General features: G+C 59.3%; 2 protein-coding genes and 1 pseudogene across 2 annotated transcripts; 2 read left to right on the plus strand and 1 right to left on the minus strand.

Moving 5' to 3' along the window:
• The first annotated feature begins 2,545 nt into the window (after nucleotides 1–2,545).
• Nucleotides 2,546–8,628, plus strand: LOC127020931 (C-factor-like). Its single transcript, XM_050903763.1, has 6 exons — nucleotides 2,546–2,818; nucleotides 3,338–3,389; nucleotides 6,966–7,153; nucleotides 7,585–7,743; nucleotides 8,044–8,154; nucleotides 8,515–8,628. The coding sequence occupies exons 1-6, from the start codon at nucleotides 2,675–2,677 to the stop codon at nucleotides 8,626–8,628; spliced, it is 768 nt and encodes a 255-aa protein (XP_050759720.1). The 5' UTR covers nucleotides 2,546–2,674.
• Nucleotides 8,629–9,380: 752 nt separating this feature from the next.
• Nucleotides 9,381–11,409, minus strand: LOC127020927 (C-factor-like; annotated as a pseudogene).
• Nucleotides 11,410–13,969: 2,560 nt separating this feature from the next.
• Nucleotides 13,970–20,521, plus strand: LOC127020929 (adrenocortical dysplasia protein-like). Its single transcript, XM_050903761.1, has 8 exons — nucleotides 13,970–13,995; nucleotides 15,034–15,163; nucleotides 17,739–17,863; nucleotides 18,428–18,518; nucleotides 19,084–19,163; nucleotides 19,373–19,417; nucleotides 20,002–20,036; nucleotides 20,423–20,521. Exons 2-8 carry the CDS (start codon nucleotides 15,056–15,058, stop codon nucleotides 20,476–20,478), a joined length of 540 nt encoding a protein of 179 aa, XP_050759718.1. The 5' UTR covers nucleotides 13,970–13,995; nucleotides 15,034–15,055; the 3' UTR covers nucleotides 20,479–20,521.
• Nucleotides 20,522–23,586: the final 3,065 nt, after the last annotated feature.

Genomic DNA, 23,586 nt, shown 5'->3' on the forward strand with positions numbered 1-23,586 from the left:
AGCCCGTCTCCCCTCGGCCCGGGGGGCCCAGCCGGGCCAGAGAAGGCAGCGGGCCGCGGAGGTAAACCCCGAAGGCCGGTGGCCGCCGGCAGCCCCCTCAGGCCCTACCTCCCCGGCCCCGGCCCCGACCGCCGCCCCTCGCTCCGCACCACGGGCCCTGCCGCAGCGCCGGCTCCGCTCCGCCCCGCCCCTCCCGCGCAACGCCGTACGCCAGCTTTCGATTGGATGCCGGGGCCGTCGCTCTGCATCAGCCCCGCCCCCTCCCCTCGGCCGGCCTTGGGGGTGGGCCGTCCGCCGGCTGATGCAATGACGGGATACTGCGGCCACGTGACGCGGCCGGGCTGAGCCGGGCAGGAAGCCGCCATTTTAGGAGTGCTAGCCTTGTTGCGGGGCTGGCATGGGGGGGCCTGCTTCGGGGTGGGGTAGGGCAGGGCCGGGCAGGGGGGACCGAGGGAGCACCGAGGGGGCTGGGACCGTAAGGGCCCTCCAGCCCCTCCTCACTGCCCTTCCTCACTGTAGGCACAATGCCGCTACAGTACCATGAGGCCTTGGCCCGCCTGGCACAGCCCTGCTTCCCTGCAGGCAGGCCTCAGGCCTTGGCCAGTGGCATGGAGAGAGCAGGGGGCTGCAAAAGGCTCAGGCCAACGAGGGGATGTGGAGGAGAGGGAGCTGGCTGGGGATGGTGGGCGAGGGGGCTGCTGGAGTGGTGACCAGAGCCCTGTGGGCTTCCCTGCTGGGGGATGTAATGGCTACAAGGCCTTTGCGTGAGTCTGAGGGGACAAGGTCATGGCTAAGAGATGCAGTGGGGGGGGGTTTCACTACATGGCAAACACGCTCCGGTCATACAGCTGGGGAGTTGACGGGGTAGAGGCATGCAGTCCAAGGCCAAGAGGCACGGCACGTACGCAGGGGAGGTGCCACGTTGACAAAAAATTCACTGTGAGGACAGTCAAGCATTGAAACGGGGGCCCAGGGAGACCACGGGGTCCCTGGAGGTTTTTGAGGTCTGGTTCAAGCCCTGGGCAACCTGATCTGAAGTCATTGCTGACCCTGCTCCTCCTGACTGGGCTTGGAGTAGAGTCCTCCCAGGTCCTCTCCAACCTGAATGGTCCCCAGGTGCCTCTACAGCATTGGGATCTTGTAGCTTGGTCTCATCTCTTCCCCAGAGCATCCCTTCTGGCCCCAAGCTGTGGTTCCTGAGCCATGAGCATGTCTGTGCTGCTGTCTTTCTTGGCCTTGGTTGCCATGGGTTAGCCCTTTCCAAAGGTCGCTTGCTGCTCACCTTCCCCAGTTCAGTGCTGGCCTGCGGCCATTCTCACCATTCCTGGTCCTGCAGCCCTCTTCGCTTGTGTCTGTTGTCTCCTTCCCAAGGAGCCTGGAAGGAAAAGAGGAAACTCCAGTCTCGTTGGTTCCTAATGGGAACTCTGCTCTGCATGTTGCTTGCAGATAGCAGCAGGAGCGGGCAAGTTTGTGCAGTGCAATTGCTTGCGTGGGTGCTGACACCCTCAATAACGCCTGCTACAGCGGGTCTGAGTCTAACACCACCCAAATCCACACCCAGCACACTTACCTCTCATGAGGGCCATAGTCTACCCACCGAGATGGAAGGAAACATCACTGCTTCCTCCTCTTCATGCTCTGTGTCACCTGAAAGCACATCTTCCAAACTTGGAGCCCCTTCACCACCTCTCAGCTGCTGGCCCAAGTATTTCTTTGGTGATTGCCAGACCTGGAACCACCCAAATACTCGAGGAATAGTCAGCTCTGTCCCCTCCGTCAGGCTGAGCGAGGTTGGGCAACAGATGTGTCCCTTTGGGCACATCCAGATGTGATGGACCCATCCCCGCTACTTTCCTGTTCTTATTTCCTCCCCCACCTCAAATTCAGGTTGCCCCAATTCTTCTGTTTCAGCTGAGGCTTTTTACATGGCAGCTCTTTTTTTCTTTTAGCACCTTACTCACTTCTGCCTCCTAAAAATTCCATGCCCCATGGCTGGTCTGGGCTGCAGGAGACTTGGCTTTGCAGGCACCTCTTGGGCTAATAAAGCATCCAGCATAGTCCTCCAGCAAAGAAGAAGGGTGATGGCCGCAAGCTTGGAGCCCCAGCAGCGAGCGGTCAGGACTGCAGGGAGCTGGGGGTCTTCTCTGCTGGCTCCTGGGTGCTCTGGGTGAAAGCATTGGCACGAGTTGAGCTTGCAGCGTTAGAAATGCCCTCCCTGCGCTTCCCAGGCTGGGCTTTGGATTAGCATCCCTGGGTTCAACCATCCCAAACTCGCCCTCCAAACTGGGAGATCGCCAGCCACAGCCAGATTTGGACCTGTTTTCCGCTTCCTGGTGGTGTTTCCAAGTGCTCTTCCAAGCTCGTGGTAGAGGTGACCCTTCTCCTGCGGTTACAGAGACTCTGGGAGCTGGGGCTTTAGAGGAGTGAAGCGGTGGGGAACTGGGTAATGCAGGAGACATGCAGCCCCATGCGCCGAAATGACGGGGAGCCCTTGGTCCACCCTGGGACCCTGGCTCTGCCTGGGGCAGGCGAGGGGCCAGGGCTGGTGCTGGCACCGTCCCCGTCCCTGTGGGGGGGAGCCCGGAGCCACACCCTGGGCTGTTCCCGGCTCCTCTTCGTGCCGAGCAGGCGGCGATCCTGCCGTGTGTCACCGCCCGGCACGGAGGCCGCGGAGATGACTGCGCTGGCTCGGAGCGTCCTAGTGACGGGGTCCAACCGGGGCATCGGGCTGGAGCTTGTGAAGCAGCTCGCTGCCAGCCCCCGGCCCCCCCAGCACATCTTTGCCACCTGCCACGACCCCAAGGGTCCGAGAGGGAAGGTCAGTGCGGGCGCAGGGCACAGGGATGGTCCCGAGCCAGGCGGGCGAAGGGAATTTGCGGTCCCCGCAGCCCTGCCGGCTCGCTGCCGGATCTGGCCCTGGCTGGGTGGTCCGGCAGCGGGGGCAGGAGTGCTCTGGCGGGGTCTCATAACCCCCCAGCCCCGTGGTTATGGCTGCGCCTGACCCAGCCAGGTAGGATGAGGCTGGAGGGGCAGACATAGTGCCCATGTCCTTCAGCGCTCGCTCCTGGCTGTGCCGATGGCCGGCCAACCCCTTCTCCATGCTGGGATCACCCAGGACAGCGACAGCGCCTGAGCCCAGCAGCACCCTTCTCCTGCCGGCTGCGGGGATGCCGCCCTGCCCCGTCCGCTGGGAATGGCCCCCGCACAATTTCCCCAACAAAAACAAAGCCACCCTGGCCTGCCTCCAGCTGGGGTGACCTGGGAGCAGGGGTGGGAGACCTGGCCGTGCCGCTGGTGACTTCTAACCTCCTTCCTTGCTCCATTACTTTGTTTCCAGGCCCTGCAAGAATTAGCTGCCCAGCACCCCAGCATCAAACTGGTCCAGCTAGGTATGGAGCAATCTCCCTCCTTGCACCCAACGTTGCTTCTAGCCCTCCGCTCGCTTCGGGGATGGGACCGGGGACAGCTTTGTCGGGCAGCCTGCCTTAACGCTGGCAGCCAGGCAGCTCCAGCCCTGCCAGGCGGGGAGGGATCGGTGCACATCTGAGCAGGCTTCCCCCTTCAAGCAGAGCTGTCCTCTGGCTGGAAGCAGTCAAACCGGCTTCGGAGGCAGGCAGAGGTGGGTCCAGACACCTCAGCTGAGGAAGTTTCATGGGAAAGGCATGACCTCTGTTCCCAAAGATGCTAAATACGGTGCCTGAGTTTTGGGCTGGGACACACAGGTTCGCAAAACAAAGCACAGCAAGAAAACTTACCGGATGGTTCCTAAGTAGGAGGGTGGGTTTGGGGTCTCCTTGGAGGTGGCCACAGTCAGCATTTCCTTCACTGCAGGTAAAAAAGGGAGAAAAGAAAAAGGCTAAAAGGATGCATATGGGAAATCTGGCCTTGTGGTGGTGTTGGTATCCCAGGTTGATGCTCGGACCCAGAGGCATGCTCCAGTTCGGGATGTCCTTTCCCTGCTCCCGTGGAGGCGGGCCAGATCTGGTGGCCTTTGTCAGCGGCGCTGGGGGGCAGCAGGAGAAGGTGGCAAACGGACCTGGACAGCATAGGGACTTGGGGGAGAAAAGGGAGAGCGGCCAGGGCAGTGTTTGGTGTTGGCAAAGTTGAGGTGTTCGCAGGCAGGAAGCTTCCAGGGTGCTGGGCAGGGATGGGGGCTCGCTGGGGAGGACAGCGTTGGGGTGAAGCATGGTAAGATAAGGAGCACCAGGCTGAGGAACATGGTTTCCTGCAGATGTGTCTTGAGGAGGCAGACAGCGCTGTCTGAGAGAGAGCGCAGAGGCTGCTCTCAGCCACTTTTTTTTAACAAGAGTTGGTTAAAAAAATCATCCAAACCCAAAAGAAGCGTTTTGGGGAAGCGTTTGCACCACAATTGCCATCACTGGAATAAGTGAGGTGGGAAGCAGCCAGAGCTTCTAAATACTTCTGAGTATTTCCTTAGAGCCAATAATAAGAAAACTGAATCAAGGCAATGCAAACACCATATCAGTCTCTACCTACCTATTTATTTGTTCAAAAACACCTGAAAAGTTCAAGTACATTTTTAGCATTTCTTAGAAAAGAGGCATTCCTGAAGTCAGGCTTTACAAAAAAGAGGCAGCAAATCTCTCTCTTACTATTAAATAGATTATTAAAGTAGAACACCTTCTCTGTGATAAAAAATAGCATCTTTAACATTACCTGTGAGCCCCAACTGGCGGTACGTGATGGGAAGAGCACGCTTACTTTGCTCACCAAAGCATGGCCAACATAAAAGGGACATCTCGAGGGCCTGACCACTAAATAAACAACCTTTACTAAAACACATACACCCCAAAACCCAGACTAGCGATGAAGTCCCAAAATAAAAAAGCTCTCAAAAATCCGACGGCAACAAAGTATTTTTAAAAAAGAGAAGCTGCTTCAGGCTGTCTTTCTCCATCTTAAGGAAAGGTTGGCTTCAAACCAGTAACAGGAATGCACTTTTCAGAAAGGAAAGTTAGAAATTAACTCCAAAATGTGTAAGACCTGTTGCTTCCTTTTGTTCTCTCTCTCTTTCTTTCTCATCCTTATCCTCTTATTTCTTCCAAGGAGACAAGAGTTTGTTCCTTCAGCAAATTTGGCTGGCCTAGCACTAGAAACGTGCTGGTCCTGCATGCCTGGCCCCTTGGAGCTGTGACTCAGCTAGTCCAAACGGAGCAGTTAATCATTCACCGAAGCAACTGAAAGATCCCTTACACATGGTGGAGTGATGGAGCCTTGAACTCCGTTCGATCCTTATCCAAAGAGAAGTCACTAAAAAGCACCCTGTGATACGTCCTGCAGCTGGCCATGCATGTCCTCTCGAATCCAAGGCTCTAGCCCCTCATGTACGGCAGCCCCACAGCAGATTATCTCATTAAATTCCCCCAAAATGTTTTCATGACACCTCTACGAAGGTCTGTGCTGCACAAGGCAAGGGGGTAACAAGTCCCAGGCCACTCAAATACTTGCTTACCACCGTAAAGACACCAGGCTAGTTAAAAACGCCAGGAAAAAGGATTGTTCTGCTGCTCGTCAGTGTACAAAATACTCCAAGAAGGGAGTCTTCAGCCTGGCAAACCTTTTCTAAATCAGTCTTGTCTAAGCATGAGAACAGAAACACAGCTCGGGAGCCAAAGTGTTGCAAGAAAGAAATCTAGCTCTGTGATCCCCCCCACCCAGCAGGCTCATCAGATTAGCACCTGCAAAAAATGCGTGCAGAAACGTGTGCGGGAAGCAAAGGCACACTCCAGCATGCCCGTACGCGTGAATATTCATGGTTCTTAAGGGCTCGGTGGTGTACTTGGGATATTAAAAGGCAATATATAAAGTTTAATGTTGGCCTAACCAGCCCATTTCAGATCCTGCAGGTGTTTAGGTGACCCCTTTTAAATCAACAACGGCCACTTCAGTGGGGCGAGCACCCGGCAGGGGAGGCGCATCCTAACAAGCAAACCCAAAAGCTGAACACAAACTTTAAAAATTCCGCTCCTATTCCTTTAGCCAAAAAATCCTGCAATTAAAGCATGGCAGATTTTCAAAAAGATACCAATATTTAAGTGAAGAAAAAGGCACTGGGAATGCTTCCCCCTGTTAGCACAATTTCAGTTGTCTCTGATTGCTTGAGAGGGGTTGTCCCCACGACTTGGCCAGAGCATCTGTAGAGATGGGGAAGTTCAGACTCAGAGCCTGCAAACAAATACTGCAGGTTATATCCCAAATCTTTTATTACTTGTACTCACCTCAGCTCATCTGTCAGCTCCAAATCCTTGTTGGTAACAATGTGAAGCACAAAAAATCTAAACAAAAGAAAAAGAAAAGAAAAAAGGAAGGATTTTTGCGTACAAATGGTTGCAAAGCCGTGGGAAGTTGTGCTGTGGAAGGTCAACTTCAGCACAAATTGTTAAAAAGGGCAAAGATAGCTCTAAATGATCAGTCAGAACACATATCAACCAGAAAAGATCTTCGTGTAATTCGACAATAAAATGAATGTCCCCCCCTATGTTAACAGCCCCTATAGCTGCTGTGCAATACAGAAGGACTTGAAGAGCGTACTTAGGTTGTTTCCCCAAAGATGGTCTCTGTCCTTAAAACGTGCCCATCCAGCTGCATTGGCTCCTGGTGGAAATAAAACTGGGAGCCTCAGTGTGCAAAGACCGAGCATCCCTTGTGCAGTCATAAATTCCTTGAATACAGAAAGCAAATACACCTAAGTTCTTCTTAGAGTAGCCTCCATATGACCAAAAATGAGCTGAATCGAGGTTTAATTCAGCTAAGGCTGCGAAACCAAGAGGTGAGGACAAACTGCTGCTCATTTCAACGTGCTTAACACCCTGACCTGCTAAACCTGGTCCGTCCTTTCTGGATAACGCTGGTTTAAAGAGAGCCGTTCCAGCCACAGCACGCTTTCCAGCAGACGCTGCATGACCCACTGGAGCTCTCCTCCACTCTGCTTTTTGCCCCGGCAGACACAGTGAACTTGCCCAGCATCCGAGGGGCCGTGCAGGCTGTGGGGTCTCATCTGAAGGACCAGGGCTTGAACCTGCTCATCAACAACGCGGGCGTCAGCTCGCACGCCACGCTGCGCTCCTTGGATGTGCAGGAGATGCTCTCCGCGTTTGCCACCAACGTCGTCGGGCCACTCCAGGTTGCCAAGGTATGTGTGGACCTTTTGGGTTTCTCCTGCCTGGGGAGATGTTCCCCATGGCAAAGGTGCCCTCAGCTGGGTGGGTTCTCGCTCTCTCAAACAAGACAGACTCATGGGGGCAAGACCAGGACCACAGGTCTCCTCTGCCCACCCGGAGAAGCAGGGAGGCAGCTCAGCCCAGCCCCAGCATCTCCCATGCTTCGCTCCTCCCCAGCTGGAGCTCCTGCCCACCCCGGGCTGGCTGTGCCGGCTCGCTCCTTCCCTGGGGAAGGGAAAGGCTGGAGCCTGACCCCTCCTTGGGGCATCCTCCCCATCCCCTGCCCTTCTGCCAGGGCTGTCTGTCCAGCTGCTCGTCTGCGGTCTGCGACAGAGACCTCCAGGGCAGTCTGCAAGCTTGGGGCTTGTCCCGTATTAACAGAGCGTCGGTGTCTTTGCGTCAGGAATTTCTGCCGCTCCTGGAGAAGGCAGCGAAGGGCACGGGGAAGGAGGGGCTGAGCTGCAGCAGGGCTGCGGTCATCAACGTCTCCACCAAACTGGGCTCCATCGGGCTGTGCCTCGGGGTGCCGGAGGCCCCCATGTACCCGTACCGTGCCAGCAAGGTGAGGGGCCAGGGGAGGTGCTGGGGATGCTCTGCTGTGCACTGTGCCCATGGAGGGGAGCCCATGGGGACACCCACCTGCCCCAGGCCACCCACCCCCTGCCTGGTTCTCCCAAGCGTAAGCACGGAGACTGAGACCAGCAGCACCCAGGACTGAGCCTTTCAGGCGGGTTGTGCCGATTCTTTACCCCAGGGTAAAGTCCCATTTCCCACCTCCACAGCCATTTTCTGGCTGGGAAATGTCCCCCGCTCCTGCCCACCCATGCCCCAAGTCGTGCAGGCATGGCGGTGCCTCTTCCAGGCTGCCCAGAACATGGTGACGCGGTGCATGGCTGCGGAGCTCCAAGACAAGGGGATCTTGTGTACGGCCATCCATCCTGGCTGGGTGAAGACCGACATGGGGACGGAGAAGGTACTGGGCTGTGCAGGGGAGGGTCAGCAGGACCCCCACTGTCCCCCCGACTCTCAGGGAGGGCAGGGGCACTTGGGGCAGGGGATGTTGTGTGATGCTGTGGGCTGCCAGGACCATCTCCTGGAGCGGAGCAGGCAGGGAGCAGGCAGCAAGCTGCAATGTGCCAAGCGCACGGGATAGCCAGCCCTGTCCCCCCAACCCAGCACGGAGAGCAGGGGGTGACAGTAAGGAAAAATCCCGCCACGAGCACCGTGGGTGCTGCTCCCCAGGCTGTGCACCCTCCGGTCTGCCCAAGCCCGGCTGCTTTCCGTGCCGGTCCCAGCCCACGGCAGTGACGCTGTGCCTTGTCCTCTTCTGCAGGCACCCCTGACGGTGGAGCACAGCGTGCGGGGCATCCTGACCGTGCTGGCCAGCCTCTCGCAGGACACCTCCGGAGCCTTCCTCGACTGGGAAGGGAACAGCCTGCCCTGGTGACGGACAGACAGACGGCACCTCTTGCCCAGGCCGCAGCCTCCCGCTCACCGGCTCACCCCTCTGCACGGTCACCCCGCTCGCCCTCAGCCCACCCCGGGCTGCCAGGGAGAGGGGAAGGGCATGGGAAGCAGCTCCTCTCCCCTTCCCCACCCCACGCGCGGCCCTGCAGTCCCCCTGTACCCCCCGCCTCTGTAAATGCTGGGAGCTGATGCCTCTCTGCTCCGTCTCCGCACCCCCAGCCTCAAACCCCCCGGCCAAGCCCGGCGCGTGCTCCCTGTGCACTGCCCGAGCGCCATGCGTCCGTCCGTCCTGCCTGCGACCAAGTGTCCCCCGACTGAGGGGAGAGGGCAGCCGGTCCCTGTGACCCCCCAGCCCCTCAGGGAAAGCCAGCCCTGCGGACGCTCGGGATGTTCACCAGCCCTGCGGGTGCTCGGAAGATCTCTCTCCTCCCAGGAGAGGGTCTCTGCCCCGGCTCTGGTGCCTCCCGGAGGGGATGTCTCCAGAGGGCGGTCATGGTGGCACGGGACCCGCAGGCTGTCACTCGTGGGGACCCCAGCAACAGCCGTGGGTCGGGCGGGCAGCTGCGGGCACCACCACACCCCGGGATAGGAGGGGCCACCGGGAAGGGGCTGCCCCCACGAGCTGGCAGCGCACAGCAGAGCCGGTGGCTCTCGGGCAGGGCTTTATTGAGGATGTGGGGCAGGTGGGAGCAGCGGCACAGGGCCCCGCTGCCAGGAGGCCGGGCCAGGGTCTCACCAGGGCACGACCTTCCCTTCCCAGTCCAGGAAGGTGCCGGTGTCCTTCTCGGAGAGGGAGGAGAGCACCTTCAGCATCCCTCGCACGCTGGCGTCCACCGTCACGGGGGCCTGTGGGGCAGAGGGGGAGAGGCAGCCTGTGCCCGAGGCCTGGCTAAGGGCCGCCCTGGAGCAGCGAGGGCCAGGGGAAGGAGTGGCTCGAGGGCGAGGGGAGAGCTGCCAGCCCCGGGCAGAGGGGCCGAGCAGGGAGCCGAGGGGATGGGGGAGCTGCCCAGGCAGGGATGGGGCAGGCAGGGAGCTCGTGGTCAGGGGCTCAGGGCAGCAATTCCCTCCAGTGGAAAACCAGCACAGGGGCTCTGATGGACCCGCCATGATGAAACTCCTACCACATATCCGACGGAACCCCCCATGTCGGTTTGCACCCAGCCAGGGTGGAGAGCAGCGCAGAGGACGCCGTGTTCCCGGTACCCCAGGGACTGGCACTTGGTCAGCATGTTCAGAGCAGCCTGCGGGGAGACAGGGCAGGGAGGGCGGTGGGAGGGGAAGGGTGGCTGCAAGGGGACACATCCAGACCCCACGGCTGGGACAGGGCAGGGAAAGCAAATCTGTCCCCAGCACAGCGTGGCAGTACCTTGCTGCAGCGGTATGAGACAACTTGCATCAGATCCCAACCAGAGGGAGAAGCGATGGAGCCCCCATAGCTGGACATGTTGATGATGGCTGCCTTGCTGCAGCTCAGCGCTGAGCCTGGGCTCCCCTGCGCAGCCTTCTTCAGCAAGGGCAGGAATGCCTGCGAGGAGAAGAGAGGAGATGGGGCCATGCACAGAAGTGGCACAGGGGAGAGGACCAGCTCCTTCCACAACGGGCAACATTGGCACCAGCACCAGAGCATCCTCCCTCCTCTTCCCACTGCCCCAGCCCGCCAGGCTCCAGCTCCTGAGCTCCAGCCCGCAGCTCCATGAGCTTCTCATTGAGCAAGAGCCCATCAGGCACCAGAGCAGAGGCAAGACCCTCTCCCACCAGCCCTTCGTGCCCCCCAGGACAGCCCAGCTCAGGTGAGGGTCTCACCTGGCCCAGCAGCAGCGGCCCATCGTGTTGGTGGTGTAAAGCTGGGTCATGTCCTCCAACGTCTCATTATCAAGTGAGTCCACTTGGCGATTCCAGCATTGTTGATGAGGAGGTTCAGCCCCGAGCCCCCCAGGTGCTCCCTGACTCTGGCTGCAGCCGCCTTGATGCTGGCGGGGTTGGTGACTTCTGCAGAGCCAACACAGGGCAGGTCAGCACCCACGTCCCCATAGTGGCTTGGAGCCCGCTGTGTCCCCCAGGGACGTGCCCTTGGGGCTGGCCATGGGCAGGAGGGACGGCTCCCTCCTGGCTTGGGGCTCCCAGGGTGTGCACAGCACCGGGGCACTCGCCAGGGGAACCAGGGCGAGGGACCCCCACCTCGGGGCACCTACGGAGTGGGATGATGACCAGGTTGGGGTGCCTGGAGGCCAAATTCTGTAACTCCTGCAAGAGAGGGGACTGCGTGGGCATGGCGAGGCAGGAGGGGCTGCTCAGAGGCTCAGCCTTCCCCAGGCAAAGCCCGTGTTGCTCCGGCTCCATCCCTGCACCGCCTCGCACCCAGCACCCTGCTCCGGCTGCCCTGCTCCCGTCGGATGGGGCTCCGTGCCTCCCGCATGCACCACGTGCCACTGTCACCTCCGCACATCCCACGCACAGCGGGTCCCACAGCCGTCCCAACCCAGCTGCCCTGTGCCGCGGGTGCCCGGCTGCAGCTCGAGCCCTTTGCAAACCCCTTCCCTGCTCCAACCTGCTGCTCTGGCACCGAGTGCTCCCGTCCCCCAGCACAACCCACTGCGTCCCAGCCCAGCCTCACCTGCACTCGCTGTCCCTTGGGGTCCCGACAAGCCGCAAAGACCCACTCGGGTGGGTTTGGCATCCCCAGGAACTGCCGGACAAGCCCCAGGCCGATTCCCCGGTTGGCCCCAGTCACCAGAAGGGAGCAGACCCGAAGCCCTGCCATGCTGCTCCGTCCGCCGCTGCACTGCTCTCACCCTGACTCTGCGGGTGCCTTTTGCTACTCGGTTATCTCGCATTTTCCCACGAGGGCTTGCATCAGCCCCTGGCTCTAGGAAATTCTCTGCCTGCGCCCCAGTCTCTTGGCTGTGGTCCATACTCGTGATCCACCTTTCCCGGCGGCTGAGGAATGACGCAAAGGGAGCCGAGTGTCCTGCCCAGGCAGGGAATGCCCTGGGCTGGATGTCTGGAGAGCTGCTCTTTGTATCTTCCCTGTTCCACCAAACCTGAGCCGCTCGGTTTTCAGGGCCAGCCGCTACCCCTGTTCCTGCACCCAGGTGCCCCGTCCCACTGCCACCCTCCCTCTTGGGACACCAGGCTCTGTCCTTCCCCTCGCCCGAGGTCAGGCAGGCAGGGCTCGCTGACCCCACGCAGCGCAGTTTGTTGGCCTTAATTTGTGCAACGCCAAAGCCAGAGTCAGGGATGGAGCAGCCGGGACAGGCGAGTTGTCCCTTGGCCACCACAACAGGCTGAAAAACCTAGAAACCCTCCAGAACTGCCCAGAGCAACCCCTTCCTCAGGGTCTGCTCTAACAACAGCTATAGTATTTAAGTTGTAAGTGTGATAGAAGGATAAAATTAGGTTTTGCCCCCCGGGTATAACTGTGGTGTGGCCGGGAACTGGGGCTGTGCCCAGGCGCACGCACAGCACACGATGGATGTCCCATCCCAGGGTGGTCCAGGTACTCCCCGGCTTGTTCCTGCAGCGGCGAGGCGCCGGACCGACCGACAGACTGAACTCCCAGCTGCCTTCCAAGGAAAACATCTGACTGCTGGATACAGGAGCTTCGGGACAGGCCTGAAGATCCCTCAGGAGCCCCTGCTGTGCCTAAAGTCAATGGAGAAGCATGACCTGCGTGTCTCCATGTGCTGATGGACACCCTGCGGGGAGGATCTGGGCATCCCACAGCCTCCCCAGGTGGTGCCTGCTGCAGCGTCGCCCAAACTATGCGCAGACAGTTTGTGATAGCGAAGATATATTTAAGATAGGTAGGAGATGATTTGTAGGTAGTTTAAGATAATTAATAACAACAGATCAGGCAGGTGATTGTGCAGGACCGGGTGGGTGTAGGCTTGGGGAGTCTCACCTGCTGCAGCTAGAGATGCTGCTAGAAGAACATTTGCAACTGGACAGTAACCAGCCGTCGTGTTCAAGAGATTTGCTCCTCCATGCGTGTGCTACCTTATGCAAAGATCCCAATAAATTAGCTTTTTTCTTTAAAAACAAACCCTGCTGTCTACTCCTCTGTGTAGCACTAATCCGTCGTGTCGTGGCATTTCACCGCACTCGCTCATGCCCACTGATGCAGCCACAGCCTCTGGCCTGGGGATGAAAAGACAGCGACCGGACCGAGCCACGACTTACGTGGCCTGATTTCAGCCCTGACCTGTGCGAGAGGAGGTGTTTGCCTTCCTCCTCAGCACGTGCCTGAACGTTTCCCGGTTTGCTTGCCGGATTTGAGCAGGTAAGCGGCTTTAATGCCTCAAGAGGAGGCAAAGTGTGTGCAAGCCCGTTGTGGCAGGATGCTTCCTCCCATGGGTGACCACCCGGGGAGAATCTGAGGCTGCTTAGAGCTATTGGAGCCAAAACCAAAGGAAACAATGCGAAAACACGGTAGTGTTTCAGTGATGGTTTGGCATCACGTGTGAACCACTGAATGGGAAGCGGTAACAGAAAGTCAGCCAAACAACGGGGAAAAGCGTGTGCGTGCCCAGGAAAAGCCTGGAGGAAAGCCTGCTGCAGGCTGGGGCTGGAGTTGGGGATGTGGATGGGAATAGGGATGGGGATGCAGATGGGAATGGGGTTGGGGCTGGGGCTGCAGCTGGGGACAGGGTTGGAGCTGCAGATGGGGATGGGGACAGGGTTGGGGATATGGAATGGGGCTGCGGCTGGGGACAGGGTTGGGGCTGCAGATGGGGATGGGGACGGGGCTGGGGATGTGGATGGGGCTGGGGATGCGGCTGGGGACAGGGTTGGGGCTGCAGATGGGGATGGGGACGGGGCTGGGGATGTGGATGGGGACAGGGCTGGAGCTGCAGATGGGGATGGGGACGGGGCTGGGGATATGGCTGGGGCTGCGGCTGGGGACGGGGCTAGGGATGCGGATGTGGCTGGGGCTGGGGATGCGGCTGGGCACGGGGCGGGGGATGCAGACGGCGCTGGGGCCGGGGCTGGGCTGGGGCTGGAGTGGGCCGGGGATGCGGATGGGACTGGGGATGCAGATGGGGCTGGGGATGCAGATGGGGCTGGGGACAGGGCTGGGGCTGGGGCTGCAGACGGGGCTGGTGCTGGGCTAGGGCCGGGGATGCGGATGGGGCCAGGGCCGGGCGGGCTCCGCCAGCCGCTCCGCCCCGGATCCCCGGCAGCCCGGCCCCGTTTCCTCTTCCTGGGTCGCGGCCCCGTCCCGCCTCGCTGCCCGGGGCTATGGCGGCGGCGGCGGCCGCTTGTCCGGGCGGGGCCGGCGCGGGGAGCAGCGGGGCCGGCGGGAGCAGCCGGGGGGCGCGGCGGGGCGGCGCCAGGCGCTGGGGCCCAGGTGAGGCGGGGGGGGCCGGGGGGCGGTTAGGCGCGGCAGCCCTGCCTGTGCCCAACCCTGCCTGTGCCCAACCCCTGCCTGTGCCCAACCCCTGCCTAGGCCCAAGCCTGCCTGTCCCCAACCCCTGCCTGTGCCCAACCCTGCCTGGGCCCAACCCTGCCTGTGCCCAACCCCTGCCTGTCCCCAGCCGCTGCCTTGTCCCCAAACCCCGGCCTGTCCCCAAACCCCGGCCTGTCCCCAACCCCAGCCTGTCCCCAGACCCCGGCCTGTCCCCAACCCTGGCCTGTCCCCAAACCCCTGCCTGTCCCCAATCCCAGCCTGTCCCCAAACCTCTACCTGTCCCCAAACCCCTGCCTGTCCCCAAACCCCGGCCTGTCCCCAAGCTCGGCCTGTGCCCAACCCCTGCCTGTGCCCAACCCTGGCCTGTCCGCAAACCCTGGCCTGTGCCCAAGCCCGGCCTGTCCCCCAGGCCCTGCCTGTCCCCCAACCCCTGCCTGTGCCCAACCCCAGCCTGTCCCCCAACCCCCAGCCTGTCCCCCAACCCCCTGCCTGTCCCCAACCCCCTGCCTGTCCCCAAACCCTGCCTGTCCCAGGCGCTCTGCACGGCCCTTATCCAGCAAAGAGAGACCCCTTCCCCCTTTTACAGTTAAGAGAGCGACGGTTAAGTCCTGGGCACAAGAAAAGTAATTATTGGGGGATAATAAACGATATGGGAAGGGGTGGAAGAAAATGTTCAGAACTGGGTGGGAGACTTGCAAAAGGCCTGCCCCAGCCCGCACGCAGCTCCGGAGCCTGCCGACGTCCCCCCTGCACTGCATGAGCAGGATGCTGCAGGACCTGCGTGCCCCCAGCAGCACGTCTTCCTTGGCACGGCTCCCCTAGGATGGGTGTCCTTGCGGAGAAGCGGGTGGATTTGGGCTGGATTTGAGCGAGCTCCTGGGGTTGTGATTGTGTTTGGGGTGCAAAACCGTTCCCAGGATGATGGAGCTTTGCTGCATCCCCCTCTTATAATTTGGTGCCTCATCTCTTCTCCCGTAGGTTTGTGTACGAGAACAAGAATATGTCTTCTCCTAAAGTCTACGTCCTGCAGCCTTGGATTGCCAACCTCTTGGTGAATTACGAGCAGCTGGATGCCAATGAGAATCTCTTGGCCGGGCAGGTCCTGCGGGTAGGTACCGAGAGGGACTGTCCTAAAGTGCTCCAACAGTGTTTGAAATCCAAATTCCTGGAAGTGTTCAGCAGTTCTCATTTCGGTGGCTGTAGATGGGCAACCCTTCCTCCTCAAAGTCCCTGATTTTTTAATTTTTTTTTTTTTTGAGGTGAAAGAGCTTTGCTTTGCCCATTTCTGGCAGCTTTGGCTGACTTTTGCACCTCTAGTAGGTGTGCCCTGCTCTCGTCCAAAGAGTTTGCAGTCTCCAAGGTCATCTTCTCTCCTAGCCTCGCACTCGCAGGCTGCCTTGCCTTCCTCCTTCTCCTCCTCTTTGCATCCCGTCCTGCCTTGTACCACGCCAGCTGATGGGTGGTCCTGACAGTGGGTAGCATGAGGCAGAAGCAGGACCTGCTGAGGTGTCTGGAGCCTCGTCCTGTCTGGTGGTGAGCCTCGGTGGGACCACCAGCTCGTTCTCCCTTGGATGCTGGCTCTTCTGGGGGAAGCCTCTTGGATGCTGTGATTCAGGGCATGGGGCTCTGAGGCGCAAAACCTGCTCCTACGTCGTGCCTGGAGAGCTTTTTGTGCGGCGCTGGCAATGTCTTTGACATTTGATTTATCCTACGTGGCAGGAGAGAGCTTTAGTCGGGGCGTTCTTGCCTGTTTGAGGCTTGATGGGCAGTGAGAAGGAAGCAGGAGGAGAATAACCAAGCGGAGTCAGTGCTGCTGATCGTTAGCTCTGGACTTGGAGGGTTTGGATGAAGATGCTGTGAGACAACTGGGTGCACAAGCAGGCGTGGGACCAGCACGGGCAGGGCGTGCGGTTCCTGCCTTGTGATGGGTTGTGGTCATGACCTGGATGCTGGAGAAACCCAGCTCCAGCGCTCTGGTTTGCTGTTCTCTCGCAGCCTTTGGGTGCTTGTAGCAGCATCCCACCATGGACGACATTATTGTGAGCAATCTCCTAACGTCTTTTGGGGAAGGAGATGTTTGAGGCAGCTCAGATGTCTCCTCACTAACAGGAGCAGGAAGGAGAAAGATGCGTATTGTGATTTAAACAGAAGGAGAGATGAGATGGGGAGAAAAAAATGACAGCAAGAGAGAGAAGACCCTGTGGGCCTGTTCCCCATCCCGTCTGAAGATGTGGAGGTGGTGAAATCACTGGTTCCCTACTTCTTGGCCCAGTCCCCTCTCCCAAGCAGGAGGTCTCTTGCGCTTGGGCTGATAAAGACCCAGCAGTGACTGAGTGGGTCCCCCCTAGGGTTCGAGGGATTAATGGGGAGAGTTGCCTCAGTGTGACCACTCTCCAACCTACGCCCACCCGAATCCTCCACAATGAATGAAGGTTGGGAGCGTATCTTGAGCAGCAGAACCTTTCTCCAGCTTGCTCTCGGCTCCGATTATGCCTACATTCTTCTGTACCTGTTTCAGAACTGTAACTTCCAAACCTACCCTCTTCTTTATCTTGTTTTTTTACCCAGTCCCGTGAGCAGCCCTGCCTGCTGCTGGTACCGTGCTTCTTGCAGCATGGGCTAAGCCGCTCTGCCTCCGCTGGGAATCCAGAGTTGCCCGTAGTGAGTGAGCACGTGGTGGGACCGGCCACTTGCACGCTGGGCTTCTCCCACCGGGGCGGGGGACGTGGCCAGTGGGGACTGCTGGGTGGCTGAGCTGTGGTACCTACGGGAGCAGCATCCTGGTGGAATGGGCATCCTTAAACCCAGCAGCAAGCCTTGTTGGCTTGTACAGGGACTTTGTGCAGTGGGATTGGTAGGCTCTTCTTGTCAAAAGGTCCTAGCTGATGACGACTGGTCTTTTCAGCGTGGTGGGCACCTATTAAAGGACATATGCACACCTCTTGTCAAATGGAGGTGGCATTCATGCAGGACGGGACATGCCTTTTCACGTCCCCTCTTTGCGCATCACGTCCCAACATCACCAGTCAGGTGAACGATGTACATTGACGTATGTGACCAAATTGTAGGTGTGTACTGGGAGAAGCCCGGGGCTGTAGGGCTTGGGGCAGGCCAGGACTGATCCACAGCTCCCAGCCCACCGAGCAGGCAGGTATGAGGCTTGGAGGAGCAGTTTATTGCTTCCCTCAGGGGTTGTTTTGACCCAGCACGGACTTGGCTTAGTCCTGGCTCAGGGTTGCTACACCAGGAACTTCCTTCAAAAGAAGGGAACGGCTGTAGTGATCCTGCTGGTTACTGCTGCTCTCTGTCTCCCTCTGCTTTGCAGAGGACCACGTGTCCCAAGCCTGCCCAGACTCCTTTTGCCTGGATTCCTGCTGCTGGTTTGGGTAAAAAAAAACCCGCTCGGTTGTGGCTTCTTTCCCACCTTGCCGTCGATGGCTTTCTCACACAAAGTGGCGTGCCCCTTATTCTGTCTTGGTGTGGAGCCTGCTCAGTCCAGCCGGGAGGCACGGGCGCGTACTGGACCCCTTGGCCTTGGGGTAGGCGTTACCACTTGGCTTCACGGTGAATGGTGACCGTCTATCCTAAGAGTCCAGGCTCTCAGCCAGGCATGGTGTCCTGTCCTTGTTCACGGGGAAGTCTGTGAGATGTCTTTTTTTCCCCCCTCCCCAATCTCTTGATAGGTTTTGAGTGACTCAACTGCTCCAGGCCAACCTGGGGTCCTCCAAGATGCTGTCCTACAGGTCTCAGATGGGTCCTACTACATCCGCGTGGTCATTACGTCCGAAGCTCTGCAGGCGGAGGAAAAGTGGGTTCCACCGTGACTCGGCTGTGGCTGGGACAGCCGGTTCTCCACAGCTGCTAGTGGGGCTCCTGCCTGGTCTTGTTTCAGGTTGTGTTAAGCTAAAGCAATCACAGGGTGGGAAGTCTGTGTGAAAGAGCTGCTAAGAGAAGAAAGCCGGAACGCCGGTGCTCGGTGCTCCGCTTGCGGCTAGCTAGGATGGGCAGGGGTCGACGGCAGAAGCTGCGATGCCATGTAGACGTGATTAGAAAGGAGTAAAGAGCCCGCGGGCTTTGTGAAAGGAGCCAGAGCGTTAACCATGGTAGCCAGGGCTGCTTCTTCAGTGCTTTCCTCAGTTTCCCCCTTTGGACACCCTTAGACTGGCAGGGTGCTGGTAGCAGAGCCAAGGATAAGCAGCAGGAATAAGTTGCAGGAACCAGGAGCCCTTGGTCCCTGATGCTCGTGCTGAGACGTGTTCCAGCATGCCCCGGTGTGGTTGGCGTAGCTGTTGGGGGAGCCCCACTATGTGTCTGGGTGGTCCAGCTCCGTTCTTCGTCCCTCCAAGACGTTCCTGCTCTGCTCTTTTTCTAGCACCCACATGCAGCTCAGGCTTTCCAGCCTTATTTGCAGAATTATCGTCTTGCAGAAGTACACGGTGTGTTTCCGGGAGGAGGCCAGACTGGTAAGCGCTCCGATGAGCGGAAGCAACTTGTTCCTTGACCTTGCCATGCTTCCTGCATGTTTACCTGCTTTGAGCTGCTCGCAGGAGCTGGAGGCAGATGACAGGGTGGCTTTTCTTCTCTCTTCTTCATCTGCAGCTCCTGGGAGGGTCTGTGGCAGTTGGCCTGGGCGCTGGGGCAGGGGATGGCGTGAGCCCTCCCCGGAGATGTGGTGCATCTCCCCCAGGGCCACCTGACTGTTACCTCCTCCTGTTGTGCAGCTGCAGGAGACCTGCATGGACCGCTGGTGGCAGAGCTGCCTGCTGTCCCCTTGCAGGGGTTCAGGAGTGTCCCCGTGGCCTCGGGCTGGCCCAGCCTGGCGCGTGGCTCTTGAAGAGCCATCGGCTGATGCAGGAGGGTACAAACCCCCCGTTGAAGGGGGTTGTCCTTTGTGAGGGGGTCCTCGCTTTGGTTGGAGGGTTGGTGGTAGAGCTGGGGTGAGTGTGTGGGTGCTCACTGGCCCCGGGGGAGGTGGGACTGCAGAGGTGGGATGGCAGAGGTGCCTTACGGGCTCCCTTTTCCCCACAGGAGGACTGCGAGTTTTACCTCACGGCCCAGCGGTTCATCGTGCTGCCCATGGAGAGGCAGAGGTTGGAGTCATCCGACGGGTACGGCCCATGGGGCGGGCGGGGGGCTCTGCTCTGGGGCGGGGGGCCTTCCTCATCTTCCCGGAGCAACGCTGACCCTGGGAGTCCTGGTGTGACCTGGTTGTCGCGGGGACTCTTTGCTCTTTGAAAGAGGAGTTGTCTCCGTTGCAAGCTGCGAAGGAAGATGAGGGTTTGGAGGGCATCAGTAACCGGCTTCTCTCTTGCTGCAGGAACCAGGAGCCCTCTGTGCTGCAGAAGATAAAGGAGCTGTGGCTGTAAGTACTGCGGGGCTGGCCATTGCTGAGGAACGTATCCAGATACCATGACGAGAGCGTGCAGGCTCTGACTGGGGTTAGAGCAGGCTGGCAAGGGCAGGCACAGGTTATGGCAGCTCCTGGTTAAGCTGTGGGACTCCCTGCTCCCAGACGTGACAGAGCTGAGGAGACCATGCAAAATGAGATCCTGGTGACGCAGAGGGCTTTCCATCCCCAGCCTCTTCCTCTGAGCTGGCAAGAGCTGGGAGGAAACACCCGTGGGGAACTTGTTCCTGCCAGACGTGGGCAGCATGGCCGGGTGGGTGAGCCCTGCACAGCTCATTCTTCACCCCACGTTTGGAGCCCCAACTCTGGAGATCCTCAGGGGTCTCCATCAGTCCATCTCCAGGAACAGGGCTCCCTGATGGGTATTCCTGGGATACTGAGCGGTGGCCGGATCCGGCACCCAGTGGGGAATCCACTACTTCCACAAGCCACTTCTCCCAAGCCAAGCTGCTCGATCTGCGACCGAGAGCTGCAAAGGGTTGCTGGCCTGCATGTGCCCCAGCCCTGACATGGCTTTGTCTTCTCCTTGGTCGTTGCAGGAGGAGTCTGGCTCTGAAGAACGCTCCCAGCTCAGGTAAAGGGTTGTGGGGGGCACGCGATGCTCTGCCTGCCTTGGTGGGGCTCCTGGCTCTCCTCAGCTTGGTCCGTGTTAGGCAGAGGTAGCAGCAAACCTGACCAGATCTCACAAGGCAATGATGCTGCTAAGCCCAAAGCAGGGCAAGATAGTGCTGACAGCTAAAGCACTGTGGGCCCTTGCATGCCTGTGCTCACGCTGCTGCTGCAGGACCCGTGTGGAGAAAGGAAAGAGAGTTTCTAGAAGCCAAGGAAATGCAGAATTTTGTGTGTTTCCACAGGTTTCAGTGCACGTGACAGTCATGCAGCAGAGTAAAAGCATTTGCAAGTGAGGCTTGCCTGAATTAAGGTGTCTCCTCCACTGATGTTCATGCGTTCTTGCTCCAGAGCCATCCATCTCTCAGCTGATCGATGCCATAGGACAGAACCAGCTGAAGTTTTGAAGGAAAATGCTGAAGAATGCTTGGATTTACGGATGCCCAAGGAGATGCCAGTGACGGTGAAGGACGAGGTTCCCGTCACCCAGTGGGAGGCAGAGCGCAAGAAAGAGGTCAGTCTGGCTCCTGTGACCATCTGAGACAGGGCTGTGACAGCTCACAGTGCTCTGGAGGGCTGAGAGAAGGAAGGGGAAGGGCGGTGGGCAGAGCTGGAGGTTTGCTGGGGAGAGAGACGGTGTTCAAGCTGCCGGTTACGGGTGGGCTCCTGCATCTCGAGTGGGACTGCCCAGCAAAAACCACGTAAATGTGTCTCATTTCAGCGGGGTGAGGACGTCTTCATGGTCCCGGCCAACACCCTGGTGATCCCTCCTGAGGAGGAGGCAGTTGCTTGTGATGCTTCCAAGGCAGGTCAGTGCAGTGGCTTCATCTGCAGGGTAGACGGGTGGGTAGTTCAGTGCCCAAGCATGCGAAATCAGGGTCTCCCTGGGGTGGGGAGAAGAATTCTTTTGCTCCGGCTGTGCAGCGTACTGGGATGCGACCAGCAGTGCCCCTTTCATTGCAGACACAAGCGAAGCAACTCCCGGGAAGAGCGGCAATGGCAGGACGGTGCCAGGCGACCTGAGTGTCGTATCCGAAGTCAGCCGTGAGTAGTGGGACCTCCAGATCCCATCCAGCCTCTTAATAGTTTCCTCTGCAGTTGGCTCAGCCCATCTTCTCCTTGGATTGAGCGGAGGAGGTACTGGCATGGCCAGGTCTTTGGGAGACCAGGACTCCCAGCCCTGCTTTGAGCAGGCAGGGAATGGTCCCATTCTTGCAGCCTCCTGAAGCTGAGCAGCTTCGGTTCATTGTGCTGGGAACACAACAAGTGATTTTGTCCCTTTGATGCCATCACGGAGCCTGAGTCTCCTGCCCGAGTGTGGGCTCTTGGCTGGCTGTGGTTCAGCACCGGGACGGGCTTGTGTCACCTCACTGGGCTTCGTGTCACCAAGCTTTGCTGCAGAAGTACCTGCAGGAGCTCCGTGTAGAGGAGGAGCTGAAGGGAGCTGCTGTCCTGGATCATGCAGGGTGTAGGGGAGGTCTTCCTCCCACCTGCCTGCTCTCTTGGCAGCGTCTGCCTCTCCGCTGCCTGCTACAGGGGCTGGCTGAGGTCGTGAAAGGAGCCTGGCTGGAGCAGACCCTAGTTTTGGTTGAAGGGGGTCTCAGAGCTCCCCTCAAGTGCTGTCTCTGTCTAAGACCCCGTGCGCAGTTCTGTGTAGCCACCGCAGGGTTGGGAGCGGGCAGCCGCTTTCTTTGCCAAAATCAATGCCCCGACTTGATCGTTGCAGCCGCCGAGTCAACAGCCTTGTCGGAGAGCTCGGAGGGATCCCTGGACAACCCCTGGAACAGGCTCCCCCCAATATCTTTGACCCTGAACTCTTCAGATGGTGAGTCCCCGTGCCCCAGGGCATCTAGCCTGCCTTGCTGGCAGGAGACAACCCCTCTCTTCTCACTGGGTGACCACGTAGCTCCTCCTGGAAGCTGGCTTGCTTTCCCCTGACCAAAAAGTAGTGCTGTAGTGTTCTCATTGCCCCGTGCCTGCATCATTCCAGCTCCGATGCTCTCCTGCCCAACCTGACGTGCTGGGGCAGGTCCCACCACTAGCCTCCTGCCCCCTGCCCAAGCTGACCATGCATTTTTTTCTCTTACCAGAGAAAACCTTTCAACATGACCTTTCACCGAAGACCCAGCAAGATGTGGCTGCTGACAGCAACACCCCTGACTTGCTGGAACCCTGTAGCCAGGACTCTCCCGAGGGCTTGCCGCAGGGAGAGCCGGTGCAGACCTCCTCTCCCTCTTTGCTCCGCTCCTACGGCAATACCAGTCCGGTGGAGACCGGCACCACCCGGGCAACATCAGCTGCAGAGGCAGCCTGCGATGCCCCCTGCGCTGCTCGAGGCCCGCAGGTATCGGGGGGCTCTCAGGCCACCCTGCCGTCTCTTTCTCCGACTTTTCCCGTCTTGCCCAGCAGCCGCTTGCAATCCCTGCCCGAAGGGATGCCTCACAGGGAGCAGGCGGACTCCAGTGGCACAGCTTTCCCTCCAGATATGTTGAAGCATGGTCCGGCTCGTGCCAGGACCCAGGGAGGAGACGCTGTGGGTGCCAAGAGGAAGCTGCTGGTGGGAAGTGGCCAGGCGCTGCCGGCCCTCGGTGGGCAGCACCATCCCCGAGGTGCCCCGTGGGGCAGGGGGAGAGACACGGGCAGGAGGCTGGAGCTCATGAGCACACGGGGCGCCAAGAAGAGCCGAAAGGAGGAGATGGGGTTACAGTGTGGAAAGGAGCTCTCCGAGGAGGAGGAGGAAGAGCAAGCATCCCCAGCGAGCGGCCCCAGCTCCAGGCCGAGCAGCGCAGAGCTCTGCAGCCGGTAAAGATGAAGCAGCTGGTGGGGTCCCCTGGGGGGGTGGTCCCCGGGGAGGTTCTCTGTGTCCCCCCACCGCTGGTGTCCATCCCCAAGGCCTTTCCTCACCTGGCTGGTAGGGATGGGGAGTTGAAAGCAGATGTTGGCGTAGATGGTGGCCCCAGCCCTTCCGAAGGAGGATCTGGGGCTCTGGGTGAAGCTATGGTTGAGCCTGAGCTGGGTGGGAACCAACACTTGCTGGAGCATCTTCCAGCTCTCCGGGTAAAATAAGATTGGAAGAGTAGGCAATGATTGAGGGAGAGACTCCAGAGTTTTCCTAGGTGTATCGGGGTCTTGGGCTGCGTGGTGGGGCTGTGCGGTTTTGCGGCTGGGGCAGACCAGCCTCACCCTCCCTTTCACTTCTGCAGTACGTGAAGGAGAAACCGGTCCAGTACAGATACGAGGCACCAAGCCCCGAGCTCTGCAACCGGATAAGATCTGTCAGGTCAGTGCAGCGATGGCCTCGTACGGCTGTTCCTTGTTCCCCCCACGGCTGGCCCCGTAGGATGCAGACATGCTGCTTGCATCCCTGCAGCGGGTCCCCAAACTCTGCCTTACCCTTCGTCACCGAGCTGCCCCGGTGCGTGGCGGCATGTCCCCAGCCGGGTCCCTTCTCACCCTGGCTCCCCCGGTCTGCTTTCGCAGGATCTCAAAGGCGATGCTGAAGTGGGCGTGCTGGA

The sequence above is a fragment of the Gymnogyps californianus genome, chromosome 12, assembly GCF_018139145.2.
Source record: "Gymnogyps californianus isolate 813 chromosome 12, ASM1813914v2, whole genome shotgun sequence".
Lineage (NCBI taxonomy): Eukaryota > Metazoa > Chordata > Aves > Accipitriformes > Cathartidae > Gymnogyps > Gymnogyps californianus.

Coding starts and splice junctions, on each gene's coding strand:
- LOC127020929 (XM_050903761.1), top strand. CDS start 15,056: ATGTCTTCTCCTAAAGTCTACGTCCTGCAGCCTTGGATTGCCAACCTC. Junction 15,164..17,738: donor TGGCCGGGCAGGTCCTGCGG/GTAGGTACCGAG, acceptor ATCTCTTGATAG/GTTTTGAGTGACTCAACTGC. Junction 19,418..20,001: donor AAGATAAAGGAGCTGTGGCT/GTAAGTACTGCG, acceptor TGGTCGTTGCAG/GAGGAGTCTGGCTCTGAAGA.
- LOC127020931 (XM_050903763.1), top strand. CDS start 2,675: ATGACTGCGCTGGCTCGGAGCGTCCTAGTGACGGGGTCCAACCGGGGC. Junction 2,819..3,337: donor CCAAGGGTCCGAGAGGGAAG/GTCAGTGCGGGC, acceptor CTTTGTTTCCAG/GCCCTGCAAGAATTAGCTGC. Junction 8,155..8,514: donor CCGACATGGGGACGGAGAAG/GTACTGGGCTGT, acceptor CCTCTTCTGCAG/GCACCCCTGACGGTGGAGCA.